Source organism: Chionomys nivalis, chromosome 6 (assembly GCF_950005125.1).
Source record: "Chionomys nivalis chromosome 6, mChiNiv1.1, whole genome shotgun sequence".
Lineage (NCBI taxonomy): Eukaryota > Metazoa > Chordata > Mammalia > Rodentia > Cricetidae > Chionomys > Chionomys nivalis.
The window spans coordinates 4,607,121-4,621,209 of NC_080091.1; the positions used below are offsets into that span (position 1 = coordinate 4,607,121).

The window sequence follows — 14,089 nt, forward strand, 5'->3', positions numbered from 1 at the left end:
CCTCATCAACCCTGGCAACATCAATCCTACCAAGAAGCCCCTGCACTGCATTGCAGACCGACGCAGGCACTGAGCAAAGTGTCAATTCCAGTTAGCGGAGTGAAGCCAGGCACCGTGGAGCACCCTTGTCATCACCCCGAGAGGATGAGGCAGGAGGATTGGGAGAGCAGCCCAGGCTACAATGAAAGAGCCTATCTCAATAAACTGAAAACAGAACCGGCTGAGGAGAGCGGGGAGCTGAAGCCCAAGGACTCTGGGAAGCAGCCAGGGAGCTTCCTAGAGGGCAAAGCACTCACTAGCTTGGAGTTAACTCCACAAACACATTTCTAGATCCTCAGGGGGAATTAGGAGCACCACAGCAGAGAATCACGGCGCACGGATGGTGGGAACAGCACGCTTTGTCCACAGCCGGGAATATCACACAGCATGAGCAGGAGAGACCCCAGCACACGTGGCTTGGAGGAACCTTGAGGACACAGAGCACACACCACGTGGGACTCCAAGGGCTGGGGACGAGATGGAATGACCTGTCAGGGGACACGCTTTCCTCTGAGGAGACATGTGTTCTAGAACTGGAGAGAGGTGAGGGCTGCCTGTGTCTGTAAATGCACTCTATGCAGCCAAGGCCAACCTGGAGCTGCTGACCCTCCCATGGCTGGTGGATGGGCACCGAGAGGACAGTCTTTACAGCTGTGTGAGCTCTAGTTTAGAAAGAGCTATTGGCCAGCACTCAGCACTCAGGAGGCAGAGGCAGGTAGATCTTGAGTACAAGGTCAGCCTGGGCTACAGAGCTAGTTCCAGTACAGCCAGGGCTAAAAAGAAATGGGGGAGAGCGATTTCAGGAGGACTGAGAATAACACAAACAAGTAAAGAAGCTGAAGTCAAAAACAACCCAAGCATGAAAGGTGAAGGGCTTGAGGGCTCTCCCAGGAAAGAGAGAACTCAGGGTGTGGCAGGGAGGGGTCTCTGATCCAGGTTGTGGGGTTGCTCTCAGTCTAGGAGGAGGAAGAGCTGGGAATAGGGTAGAGGGATGGACAGGGCCAAGCTAGACACACAGCCCAATGGTGAGACATTTGCTGATGTGGAGGTCTGGGCTGATGGCCACTAGTGGGTGGCAGGGCTGGCCAGAGGGCACTGACTCCCAGGCTAGCTGGTCTTTGGATTTGATGGAGGCAGTGGGGGTGAGTGTCCCTTACAGGACAACCTGACCTCATCTGACCCTGGTCTTAATGTCCCACTGTGTCTCCAGCCTTGGCTCTCAGCACCACAAAAGGACAGAGTAGGGCAAGGAGGGTTGCTAGCCTCACACGGGGTCTCAGAGCAAAGAAGCAGGGCTGGTGTGTGGATGGCTGCAGGCAGCCCACAGGTCACCCCAGCTGCTAGTTCATCTGCTCACTGAAGCCGGCACTCAGGAGACTGAGGGAGGAGCACTAGCAGGAGGTCAAGGCCAGCCTGGGCTACACAAGAATAGAGCCTGGCGACGGTGGCACACGCCTTCAATCCCAGCACTTGGGAGGCAGAGACAGGCAGATTTCTGTGAATTCGAGACCAGCCTGGTCTACAGAGCTATTTCCAGGACTGAGAAAAACCCTGTCTCGGGAAAAAAAAAAAAGGCAGTGGTGGTGCACACCTTTAATTTCAGCACTGGGGAGGCAGATCTCTCCAGCATGGTCTATGTAATGAGTTCCAGGATAGCCAAGACTGCTGCACAGAGAAACCTTGTCTCAAAAAACAAAACATACAGGATCTGGTGTGGTACAAGGCTGGGGGCAGAGTGAGAGAGTACCACAGAGCCCTGGGTTCATCCCAGACACCAGAGAAATCAGGTGTGGGAAGTTGAGGTGGAAGATCAGGAGTTCAAGGTCTGCCTCAGCTACACGGTCAGTTCAGGGAGATTGGCTGCTCTTTGGAGGACCAGGGTTTTTTTTATTTTGGCTATTTATTTATGTTTTTTTTTTTTTTTTTTTTTTTCGAGACAGGGTTTCTCTGTGGTTTTGGAGCCTGTCCTGGAACTAGCTCTTGTAGACCAGGCTGGTCTCGAACTCACAGAGATCCGCCTGCCTCTGCCTCCCAAGTGCTGGGATTAAAGGCGTGCGCCACCACCGCCCGGCTATGGTTTGTTTTTTCGAGACAGGGTTTCTCTGTAGCTTTGGGGCCTGTCCTGGAACTAGCTCTGTAGACCAGGCTGGCCTCGAACTCAGAGATCCACCTGCTTCTACCTTCCGAGTGCTGGGATTAAAAGCGTGCGCCACTGCCCAGCGAAAACCAAGATTTAATTTCCAGCACCCACATGATAGTTTACAACTGTCTGTAACTCCAGTCCCAGGGAATCTGATGCCCTCACACCAATATGCACATAAAACTGAGATAAAAACAAACAAACAAACACTCCTCGGCCTGGACCCTAACAACACGTACAGCAGAAATAATGGGCTACTATAATGACCCACAGGGTCATGGTGAGTTTTTAACCAACCACAGATGTCTCTATGAAATGGAGGATCAGACACAAAAAGAAGCCGTGGCACAGGAGGCTGGGGCTGGAGACTGGCTAAGAGTACCTGGTGACTGTGGCAGGAGCGGCCAGATAGGGACTGTGCAAACCCGCCTCACACACCAGGCTCCCCGCAGGGAAAGCCAGATTCTCAACAGTTTGGGCCTCAGTCTCCCCTGCCCTGTCCACTTGCTGCTTCTCCACAAGCCCCGCCCTGTGGCTACAAGTTCTGTGCATAGCCTGGGCCACAGTGCTGTGGATCTCGCTGTGCAGGGTCCCCCACAGCCCACCTCTACATGGCAGTAGCCGCATGTCTTCCTGTAAGCGAGCGCCCCTCTCTGGCTCTCCTTCCCCGATGCCCGTAAACTGTCGGGTAGGCAGAGGCCAGACCTCTGATCCCTGAGACTAACATTTGCAGAGCAGTCGATGCGATGCGGCCGCCCGCCGGGCAGGGCGGGAGGTGGGAGGCGGCAGCACCGCTCCTTCCTGAGCGTGAGCTCATCTAGCTTCCCAGCAACCAGCCTGGAGAGCACATTACTGGATACACAATCTTGGAGGGAAGTGGTGGGGGGCCTGGGGTGCAGGCCTGTGTACACAGGACCCCATCCTACCTGTACAGGGCCATGGCTAAGAATACGGGGTCTGTGTGGCTTTGCACCCACACGAGGAGCCTCAAGGGAGATTCAGGGCTTGGATGGGCACTGGGAATGTTGAGAAGCCCGAGGGCATTCTAGGGGTACAGGCCAGGAGAGGCCTGAGGAGAATGCAGAGGGAAGACGGGGGTCAGACAGTAGGTCCTTCCCCCTTCCCTCTAGCACCCCTCACTCCCAAATGTCCCAGGCTTTGCTCTCCAGAGCTGACAGTCTATCTGTACCCCTGGAAACAGAAGCTTCCGCTAACAGCTCCAGCGGTCATCTGGCCCTCACGTCCATTCCTGGACACGTGCCTGGAAACAAGGCCCTGTGGAAACTCTTTCATCCACGATGGTCAAATGGATAAACAAGTTCTGCAGGTGAGTGCACAACGGACATGGGGAGCACTGTCAGCCATGACAGGTAGCGACACAGGCCACAGCGCGGAGGGACCCAAACGCAAAAGGCCCCACAGTGTGGGGCTCCACAAAGGAAATGTCCAGAGCAGAAGAACCCAAAGACAAGAAAAGGATTCTCAGGTGTGTGGACTGAAGAGGGGGTGGTCGTTCATGAGATGGTGATATGGTGGCTTTGGAGTCACGTGATGTCTCAACTTAAAAAACACACATGAAAAAACAAAACAAAAAACCCAAAACTCAAAAATGGAGACAAAACCAGGCGTTGAGTACCCACGCACCTGCACAGCCCAGGGTGGGCTATCCCCACAGGGGTCTGTGGAGCTGTTCCGGTCACCGAGCAGGGCTATCAGAGCCCATGGGGTAGGGGCTCCAAGCCACCTGGAGATGGAAGGCGGAGCAGGGATTCACGGGGCCCTTTCCTTGTAGAAGCAGGTGGTGGAAGTCTGGGGCTGGCTGAAAAGGAAGGCAAGGCTCCAAGAGGTACTGCCAGGAACTCAAGACTGTGGGAGCCTGAAGTGACCCCTGCGTGACGTGACAGGGCCAGCCAGCAGCTGGGGGGGGGAGGAGGGACTCCCACAGCTCTCAGCAGAGGGAAAAGAGCCTGAGCAGAAGACAGCAGGGATCAGAGGCGACTATCCGAGGAAGACAGACCGGCAGACAACAACACTCTGGATTCCTTCTGTTTCTTTTCCTGCTGTAGTTTTCTTGTTGCTTTGAGACAGACTCTCGGTGTAGCCCAGGAGCACCCCAGACTCTCCCCTTCCGTCTGGCTCCCAAGAGCAGGAATCGGAAGGACTTCTTCCTTAGAGGGCTAAGTCACATGGATCATAGTTTTTCTCTTTTTGCTTCTTCTACCAAAAAACTTGGGGCTTGTGTTTAGTTTCCAGCTGCCTGAGGGTTTCTTCTCTTCTGGTTCCTGGCACAGCTGGGTTTTCTGTCCCAACTCCAGGCTAACACTGTTGCAGTGAGCAGAGACCACAAGGGTTGCGGTGAGGGAGTGTCTGCTCGAGCAGAGGCCTGCAGCCTGCAGGTAAAAACTCTAAACTCAGACGGGTGGGGTTGGCACCACACCTAGCCGGTCCAGGTCTCCTCACTTGAGCACCCCTCATGTCCCTTCTGCTCGGTGGTTGGGACACTTGGCTCAAGTCTGGCTCCTTCTTGTTCCATGGAATTCAAGGCCACCAGGGGCCCAGGGAGGTGGGGGAGGTGAAGAAGGGTGACAAGCTTGAGCTCCTCAACCCTGGGTCCAACCTTCTGTGAACAGGGCACAGGCATGGGGTGTGTACTTCCACAGGCATTTTGGGGACAGTGTGTGCAGGGCACACATATAGCAAGTGGTCAATAAATGCTCACCCACTAGAAGGACGTGGCCATCTGCCACCAGAGCCACCATGTCTCCAGATGTGTTGGGACAAACAGGGTCCAGGCAAGGGGCAGACCACATAAGCAGTTCGTGGGGGCCTGGCCTCAGGGAGTTCTGACAAAGGGAGGAGGCAGCTTAGGCCTCTGGCATCAGAAGAGATGGAGACAGAGACACAAAGACAGAGGGCAGACAATGAGACAGGGAGAGAATACAGGGACAGAATGTGAGGGCTGATGTTGCCAGCTCGCCACATCTGGAACAACGAGCCCAAGCAGCTGGGCCCACCTGGAGATCTCTTGACTGGACCCTAACCTGGCCACACCTTCTGGTGGCAGCCTGCATAAAAGGGCACAGAAGGAATCCTTTGCTCTCTGCCTGCTTGCCCTCTCTCGCTGGCAGGTCCGTCTACCCTGTGGCTGAGGCACTCCTTTCCTGGTGAGAGCCCACTTCTTCAGGATTCCAGTGCAGTCTGGCGACCAGCAGACCCCTAGGTTCCTCCAGGACTGCAGCGCTGGATTGGGACTGCTGAGACATCCTGCTTCGGGACTAGGACAACCCAGGTCACAGCCCGTAAGCCACACCACTAAATGGCTGCATGTGTCTGTATCTGTAGCTATGCGCATGTATGATATATTATATACTCATTCACCAGTTCTGTCCTTTAGAACCATGACTAAGGCACAGAGAGACAGACACAGAGACAAAGACAGAAAGGCAGTCGAGATGTGGGCTGGCAGGCCTGGCTTCCTCACTGTGCTCTGAGGAGCCTGATGACACAACATTCTTTACACTTCTGCAGAGACCTGGTGACAGAGACATATGCCACTGCCCTGTTGCTGAGCTCCCTGATGTGAGTTCTTAGGTGGCAGTGAGGGGCTGGTGAGGTGGATGCCCTGGTGACTCATGGGGAATGGGATTCAGACCCTGTCCTGGGATCTGTGAGTGGGCTTGGCTACCTGCACATGCTGCACGGGGCATGGACGCTTTGTGTAGGACCCGTGGGGAAACCCAGCACAGTGCAGGGTGTGAGGCAGGTGTGAAACAGGACAGACGATCTACCCCGTGAGCCACAGACCCCGGGAGCCTCCAGCCTTCCTCATACAGCTCCCCTGGCTAGGGAAAAGTCACCTTCAGGTACAACTCTGCGGCAAAGTCCCAAAGACCAGTGACAGCAGATCTCAATTCCAGGATGCCAAGACCAGTCTGGGTGGCCTGATCCTCCCTGCCCAGAGTGGCCTTGAACCCCTGTCCCACCAGTCCTGAAGACTGGCAGCCACAGTGATGGCTCAGGGCCCTGTGCAGTGGCTGTTACCTGAGCAAAGTCGCTGCTCTTGGAGAAGAAGCTGGGGACAGTGGCTGTGGTAGGGTAGCTGGTGTCAGGGCAGGACTGGCCATCAAGGAATGGGGTGGAACCCATGAACTGTCTGTAAAAAGAAATAAGGAGAGTGACCATGGGGCTAAGAGAGGCAAGGCGGGGCACAAGATCGCAGGACCCCTCTCAACTGGTGGGAGCTCAGTCACATCAGTCACATGACTGATGAGGCTTGGCCTATCACACTGGACAGTCATGGATCCAACCCAGGGGCTTCACAAACACAGCTCAGAGCATATCCCAGGACAGGCTTGAGTCAGTCTACCAACCAGCACCTCCTACATGGCCTCCTACATGGTCCCTCAGACAAATATGACCTGTTTCTCTGTGGCTAAGAAGAATAAGGAGACGGGAACAGAGGCAGTCCTGTTAGGGCTGCTCTTCCAGCTGAGTTCTGACGCCCTGCAGGTGAGGGGGCTGGGCTCAGTGAGCTGTGCTGAGCCTCGGGGTGGGGGGGGACACGGGATTTTGCATGGGGCAGAGGGACACTGGCCATCCCTAGGGCCTCTACCCCTTTTCTGGAGAGATTTGCTAAAACAAACGTGAAGGCTGAGTTCACTTAATAAATCCCAGAGCCTGCCCACAAATGGTTCCTTGCGGGAACCTGCTGTGCAGCACCAGGACCTGAACCACATGCACGGATAACCTCAGCATGGCGACAGGCAGAGTCAAATGGTGGTGAGCTCCAGGTCCAGTGAGAGAGTCTGTAGCTTTGGAGTCGGTCCTGGAACTAGCTCTTGTAGACCAGGCTGGCCTGGAACTCGCAGAGATCCGCCTGCCACTGCCTCCCGAGTGCTGGGATTAAAGGCTTGTGCTACCACCACCCGGCGAGAGATCCCATTTCAAAAACCAAGGTGGATGGGGCTGGAGAGATGGCTCAGTGGTTAAAGTACCGGCTGCTCTTCAAAAAGATACAGGTTCCCAGTACCCACGTGGTGGTTCTCAACCACCTGTAACCCCAGTTCTAGGGATCCAACACACTCTTCTGCCTCCATGGCATGCACGTCATATATAAACATACATGCAAGGCAAAATATCCGTGACTGAGCCATCTTTAACCCCAGCACTCTGGAGGCAGAGGTGCTTGGATCTCTTTGAGTTCCAGGCCAGCCTGGGCTATACAGGGAGTTCCAGTTAGGACTACAGAGTGAGACCCTGACTCAAATTTAAAGAAAAAAAAAGGTAGTGAGTGAATGAGGAACATACCCAGCACTGGCTTCCAGCCCTATATGTACAGGCACGCACGCTCACATGCACACACATGCAGGCAGGCACGCATGCACGCACCACCCTGGGACGGAAGCTCTGACCCAATCTGCTTTGAGTTGTTTGCACGGTGCGTTCCCCCAAGCCTTCAAAACCCAGGACTCGCCGGGCGGTGGTGGCGCACGCCTTTAATCCCAGCACTTGGGAGGCAGAGGTAGGCGGATCTCTGTGAGTTCGAGACCAGCCTGGTCTACAAGAGCTAGTTCCAGGACAGGCTCTAAAGCCACAGAGAAACCCTGTCTCGAAAAACCAAAAACAAAAAAACAAAACCCAGGACTCTCTGGAGGTCCTGGAGTCCTCCCCCAGCAACCTCTGCCATTTCAAACCCAGATTTATCCTGACACAGAGCTCTGCAAACACGCTCCCTCTAGACCTGGTCCTCCAGGCTGCTCCACCATGCAGCGCTGGGGTGAGTCCCACTGCACACTTACTGGTTTTCACTGGAGAAGGTGGGGTACGAGGCCGGTGAAAAACTGCTCCACCAGGGACAGTGCAGGAGTCGGTTCTGAAACACAGGGGGGCATCAGGTACGGCAGGAAGAAAGCAGGGCCCCAGTGTACAAAAGGCAAGGGTCATGGAGAACCACTAAGTCAGCCAATGTCTCAGCTTCCCCATGTGCATGAGGTTAGCCATGGAAGGCTGCAAAGAAGGCAGAAGGGAGCAAATGATACACTGAGTGTGGGTGTACGGCCCCACAGGGCTGAATGTTCCCTTCCAATAAGAACCCTGGAGACTGCTTGAAAGTGATGCGGACGTGGGTTGGTGACAGAGACTCTGCCTAGAATATCAGTGAGGGGCTGGAGGCATGGTCGGGGTAGAGCCCCGCCTATAATCTCAGTGAGGGGCTGGAGGCATGGTCGGGGTAGAGCCCCGCCTATAATCTCAGTGAGGGGTTGGAGGCATGGTCAGGGTGGAGCCCCGCCTAGAATCCCCAGTGAGGGGTTGGGGGCGTGGTCAGGGTGGAGCCCCGCCTAGAATCCCCAGTGAGGGGTTGGGGGCGTGGTCAGGCATGGAGTGCCTGCCTAGGATCTCTCGGTGAGGGGCTTGGGAGTGGCTTAGGATGTGGGGTGTGGTTCCAGGCTCTGGGACCCCAAAGGTACTCTGGGCAAAGTTGAGGTTCACCCAAAACCTCTTCAACAAGGGACCAGCATTCCTATCCCTAATAGGGCTTGATGCTACCCTAAATGAGCAACCCTGGATGTCATTATAAAGGGTCACATGCTGGCGGACCCAGCGCCACCCACTGAGAGTCCACCATCCCTGTTTCTGTCCCTGGAATCCTGTTTGGGAATCGTACCATGGGGATGGATGGAGGGAGAAGGCAGCACTATTTATAGCAGAGGAAATTGGACTCTCTCCAAAGGCCCCACAATAGGGAAATAATTAAGTAAATTATGGGTTGTGAATGAAGGAACAGTGGGCGGGGAACATGGAGGGCCAAGCAGAAAGGACAGAAGCTGGGCATGGCCTGGTTGCCAGCCAGGGTTTCTGAGCTGTGAGTGACATTCCGGGTGTCAGCACTACATGATGTGGGAGCTCCATTAATGACACTTTCTCATCTGTGCTCTACCCATAGGAGCATGTGGTGGCCCAGCTGGGCACAGTATGGGCACTGGGTAAGCACCACTCTATCTGGCCCTTCCAGTATCTCAGCTGTGCCCACCTCTGTTCCATCTGGTTCCCCCTCATCCTGTCTGACCACCCTTCCTGTGTCCTGCATCCTCAGTGCCTGTGAGCAGCCCCTGCCAGGCCAGCCTGGTCTACAGAGCTAGTTCCAGGACAGGCTCCAGGGCTACAGAGAAACCCTGTCTCGAAAAACAAACAAACAACAAAAAAGAGCCCCAAATGAAGCTGGAGCTGGTGCAGTTTGCACCGAGTCCTGGGCTCCATTCTCAGCAGACACCAGGCGTGGTGGCGCACACGAGCCACCTCAGCTTTTAGGAGACAGAGCCAGGAGTTTATGATTGCCCTCTCATACTGGCAAACTTGAGGCCACTCTGGGTTACAATGAAACCCAACCTCAAAAACAAAACAACAGCCGGGCGGTGGTGGCGCACGCCTTTAATCCCAGCACTCGGGAGGCAGAGGCAGGCAGATCTCTGTGAGTTCGAGACCAGCCTGGTCTACAAGAGCTAGTTCCAGGACAGGCTCCAAAACCACAGAGAAACCCTGTCTCGAAAAACCAAAAAAAAAAAAAAAAAAAAAAACCAAAAAAAAAAACCCAAAACAACAATAAAACAAACAAACAGAAGCCCCTCCGCTGCCAACTGTGGGCAGGAGACTCAAGAGGATGCTGCAGGCTAGGGTCAAAGTCAACCTCTTTCTCACTCTGGGACAGGACTGTGTCTAGGGTGTCACTGTAAGCTGGGGAGCAGGGCTCTGTAGACGAGCTACAAAGGTTGCCATGGCCATCAGGGCATCCTCTGTGTCCCCTGGGGTGCTTATGAGAATAAGGACAAGGCTCACCTGCAGCTGGATGCCACCTCCGGGGGGTGGGAGCTCATGCGAAGGGAAGTCCCCATCCATGGCGGGCTCCACTGCCAGCATGAGGCGGGTGACAGTGGGGCTCCACGACCCTTGGGTGGCGCTATCTGGCCTTCTCACTCTGCGGTACTAATAGCAGCAGGTGCGATGTCATGCCCTGTGGCGGAAGAATGCCATACTGAACTGACTGTGGATGCTCCCCAACCCAGTGCCTCCCATTCGGGATGGTGTCAGGGCAGAAGGCACAGCTGTGGCTCCCGGCCCACCGAGGCCATCGACACATCAGCACTAGTCGTGGCACGGCCGCTACCTACCGGGTCCACCACTATGAGCGGGACAGCCTGAGGCTGGCCCTGTGGCCCCGTGGGGATGGTCAGTTAGGCCCTCTGTAGACACTGCAGACACCCAAAGCCTGCCATGAGCCCCAAGTCTCTTAGAAGAGCCCCGAAAGTTCCCATTGGGTCAGATCAAGAAAAGCCCTGCTCAGGGTATCCTAGGCTTGGGGGTGATGAACCCTCAGCCCCGACACAGTCAAACGCAGGACAAGTACAGCCTTCTCCCCAGGTCTGTGGTACAGACCAGAGCACACCGAGGTCCCTAGACTTCCCACCAGCCAGACTTGAGCCCCCAGGCCAGCCAGAAGGGAGGTAGAATTCAGGCAGGCAGAACACAAGGTTAATCACCAAAGAGGCAGGAAGGGGAGAAGGCACCGCCCAGTTAAGCCCTGGAGTGGAGCTGGCCCTTCCAGTAATTGCCCACAGCACAGGCCACAAGCAGCAGGCAGTGGCTTGTGTAATCCAGCCAGAGGAAGGGCCTGCCTGGGGACGGTGGCAGGAGGGAGGAGAGGGGCCCAGTGGGCAGAGGCAAGACTGCCAGCAAGGCCAGAAGTCCTGCTCCCTACCAGTCCCTGCTCAAAGGCCATCTGCTCAGCGATGGCCTGGTCACAACTGGATGGCACTCAGAGCAGTTCATGGTGGGTGGATACTGTGTAATCTGAGGGACTGAATGTCCTCATATTTCGGGGCAAACCGGGATATGGCTCAGTGATGAACGTTTGCCTAGCTCTGGGTACTACAAGCCTGTCACCCCAGGACTTGAGACGCTGAGGCAGCAAGATAACAAGTTCAAGACTGGTCTGGGCCACAGAGTGACTGCCTCAGAAAGTAAACACAAGTTACGGGGTGTTGTTGACTGTTTGCCAGGGATAAAGCTTTGGGTTTGATGCTCGGCACCCCATAAACAAGCTGTGATGGTGTACCCATCATCCAGCACTAGGGAATGGAGACAGAAGGACCAGGAGGTGAAGGTCAGTTGGGGCTACACAGGAAGTTAGGGCCAGCCTGAGCTACATGAGCCCCTCTCCAAAACAAAACAAGGAACTGGAGGTCTACTGGGTAAAAATACCTACTGTGCAGACTTTGTTCCCAGCACTGCAGAACAAGGACATGGCCACACACACTTATAACCCAGCAGTAACTGTGACAGACACAAGCCAGCAATGCAAGCTCCAGGGTCAGTGGGAGGAAGTCAGGCTGAGCCTGTTATTCAATGGGTGGAGCACTGGCCTAGCAGATACAGGGGCCTGGCTCCATCCCCAGCAAACACCAGGTGCCACAGTATGGTGTGGGAGGCCCTTCTGTATATGTGTTGCTTTTATTGGGTAATGAATAAAGAAGCATGCTTGGCCTGGGATAGGGCAGAGTAGAGCTAGGAGGAGAAAACTAAACTGAATGCTGGGAGAAAGACAGCAGAGTCAGAGACGCCACATAGCTACCAGAGGGGAAAGATGTGAGCTGCCAGCTGGAACCTTGCTGGTAGGCCACGAGCCTCTTGGTAAAATATAAAATAATGGAAATGGGTTAATTCTAGATGTAAGAGCTAGCTAACAGTATGCTTAAACTATTTGCCAAACAGTATTGCAAATAATGTAGTTTCCTTTTTTTTTTCTTTTTGGTTTTTTGAGACAGGGTTTCACTGTAGCTATCAAGCCTGTCCTGGAACTAGCTCATGTAGACCAGGCTGGCCTCGAACTCACAGGGATTCACCTGTCTCTGCCTCCCGAATGCTGGTATTGAAGGCATGCACCATCATCCAGTATAATGTAGTTTCTGTGTGATGATTTCAGGAGTCTGGGCATCCAGACAGATGGCCTCCCCCAACAACAGTACACACCTGTCATCCCAGCACTAAGGGGTGGGGGGAAGCAACCAGGATGCCAGGAGTTTAAGGTCATCCCCAACAACACAGAGAGTTGGAGGATCAGCCCGTGTCATATAAAATCATTTTTAAAGATTTATTTTAATTTTATGTATATGGGTGGTTTGCCTGCACTTGTATCTGTGTGTGCCTGGTGCTCACAGAAGCCAGAAGAGGGCATGGGATCCCTTAGAACTGAGGTTACAGACAGTTGTGAGCCACCATGTGGGTGCTGGGAATTGAACTTGGACAGAGAGTGCTCCTAACCTCTGGGTCATCTCTCCAGCCAGAGAAACTGTGCTTTGTTTTTTTTTGTTTTTGTTTTTTTCCTTTTCTTTTTTTAATTGTTGATTTTTGTTTAGTTTTTTGAGACAGGGTTTTTCTGTGTAGCCCAGGCTGTCCTGGGACTTACTCTGGATACCAGGCTGACCTTGAACTCACAGAAATCTCCCTGCCTCTGCCTCCCAAGTGCTGGGACCAAAGGAGTGTGCCACCATCACCGGCTGTTTTTGTTTTTGAGGAAAGGAATAAGGCAGAGACTGACAGAGTCCTCTGTGTATGGACCCACACGAGCATGTGCACATGCACACGCAGAGATTTAGGGGTGAGGCAGGCCACACCTGGCTCCATCTTGGCACCTGTGGTCCTTGGGTCATAGTAGCCCATCAACTAACTGATGGACCTAACTGCTGAAGGGTCCAGACCTCCTCAGCTCAACTTCTGCCTCCCAACCAAACACCCTGAGGGTGAGTGGGGCAGAACCCTTCAGAGCCGAGTCCTGTGGTGCTGCTTCGTGCATCTCCCAGGCCTGGTGTCTGCTGGGCTAGAGGCTAGCCTCAGGCTGCTGTCTGAGGAAGTGAGCTGACTGGTCATCCAGACAGTTATTAGGGACCCTGCAGAACAGGCTGCCCACCATGCTGTGTCTTTCCTCCTGTCATCTAGGAGCACGGTACTCCCTCCTGTTCTGAGAGGCTGTGCTGGAAGGTGTGGGTCATGCTTGGTCAGTCAGGGGCAGGGGTCAGGCTCAATGGCCACTGAGTGGTAGGAGCCATCACAAGTGATCTGGGATTTGTGCCTTGGTGATCCTTGCTGGTTCCTCTGACGAGGCAGAGGGTTCAGACCTAGACCTGGAGTAGAGGTGGGGGCAATATGGGCATCTGCCAAGGCACTGGGCACTCTGAACTGTAGAGTAAGGAGCACAGGCAAGCCAGCATCATGGCAAAGCCCCAGAAAGTGCCTAGTGGTTCCTTAAGAGTTAAACAGAGCCGGGCGGTGGTGGCGCACACCTTTAATCCCAGCACTCGGGAGGCAGAGGCAGGCGGATCTCTGTGAGTTCGAGACCAGCCTGGTCTACAAGAGCTAGTTCCAGGACAGGCTCCAAAACCACAGAGAAACCCTGTCTCGAAAAACCAAAAAAAAAAAAAAAAAAAAAAAAAAAAAAAAAAAAAAGAGTTAAACAGAGTCGGGCGGTAATGGCACACACCTTTAATCCCAGCACTCGGGTGGCAGAGGCAGGTGGATCTCTGTGAGCTTGAGGCCAGCCTGATCTACAAGAGCTAGTTCCAGGACAGGCACCAAAGCTACAGAGAAACCCTGTCTCGAAAAAAAAAAAAAAAAAAGAGTTAAACAGAGCTGTTGTAAGATCCAGCAGTTCTGCTTTTAGCCATGTGCCCAAAGCACAGGTCCACACAAATACATATCAATGAACCATGAGGTCTACTGATAGATGATGGACACATGGTGTGTACCACCCACACACCAGTGTGTTACACAGCCATGAGCGGAAAACTCAGGTACACTCTACAGGGTGGAGGGACCCTGGGGTCACTGTGTTCAGTGAGAGCACCAGACAAAATGTCCACA

The 14,089-nt window shown here is 54.1% G+C and overlaps 1 protein-coding gene across 3 annotated transcripts in view; it reads right to left on the bottom strand.

Moving 5' to 3' along the window:
• Sbno2 (strawberry notch homolog 2) overlaps positions 1 to 14,089 on the bottom strand; it is a 42,731-nt gene that overhangs the window by 18,435 nt on the left and 10,207 nt on the right. Inside the window, exons 2-4 of one of the 3 annotated variants that reach the window (XM_057771560.1) lie at positions 10,013 to 10,187; positions 7,978 to 8,051; positions 6,221 to 6,332 (exon numbers count right to left, since the gene is read on the bottom strand). In XM_057771560.1, coding sequence (XP_057627543.1) covers positions 6,221 to 6,332; positions 7,978 to 8,051; positions 10,013 to 10,093 — 267 coding nt within the window. In that variant the 5' untranslated portion in view covers positions 10,094 to 10,187. Of the gene's footprint in view, positions 1 to 3,823; positions 6,186 to 6,220; positions 6,333 to 7,977; positions 8,186 to 10,012; positions 10,188 to 14,089 lie in introns of those variants that run through there. The other 2 variants (XM_057771561.1, XM_057771563.1) reach the window with 2 other exon arrangements.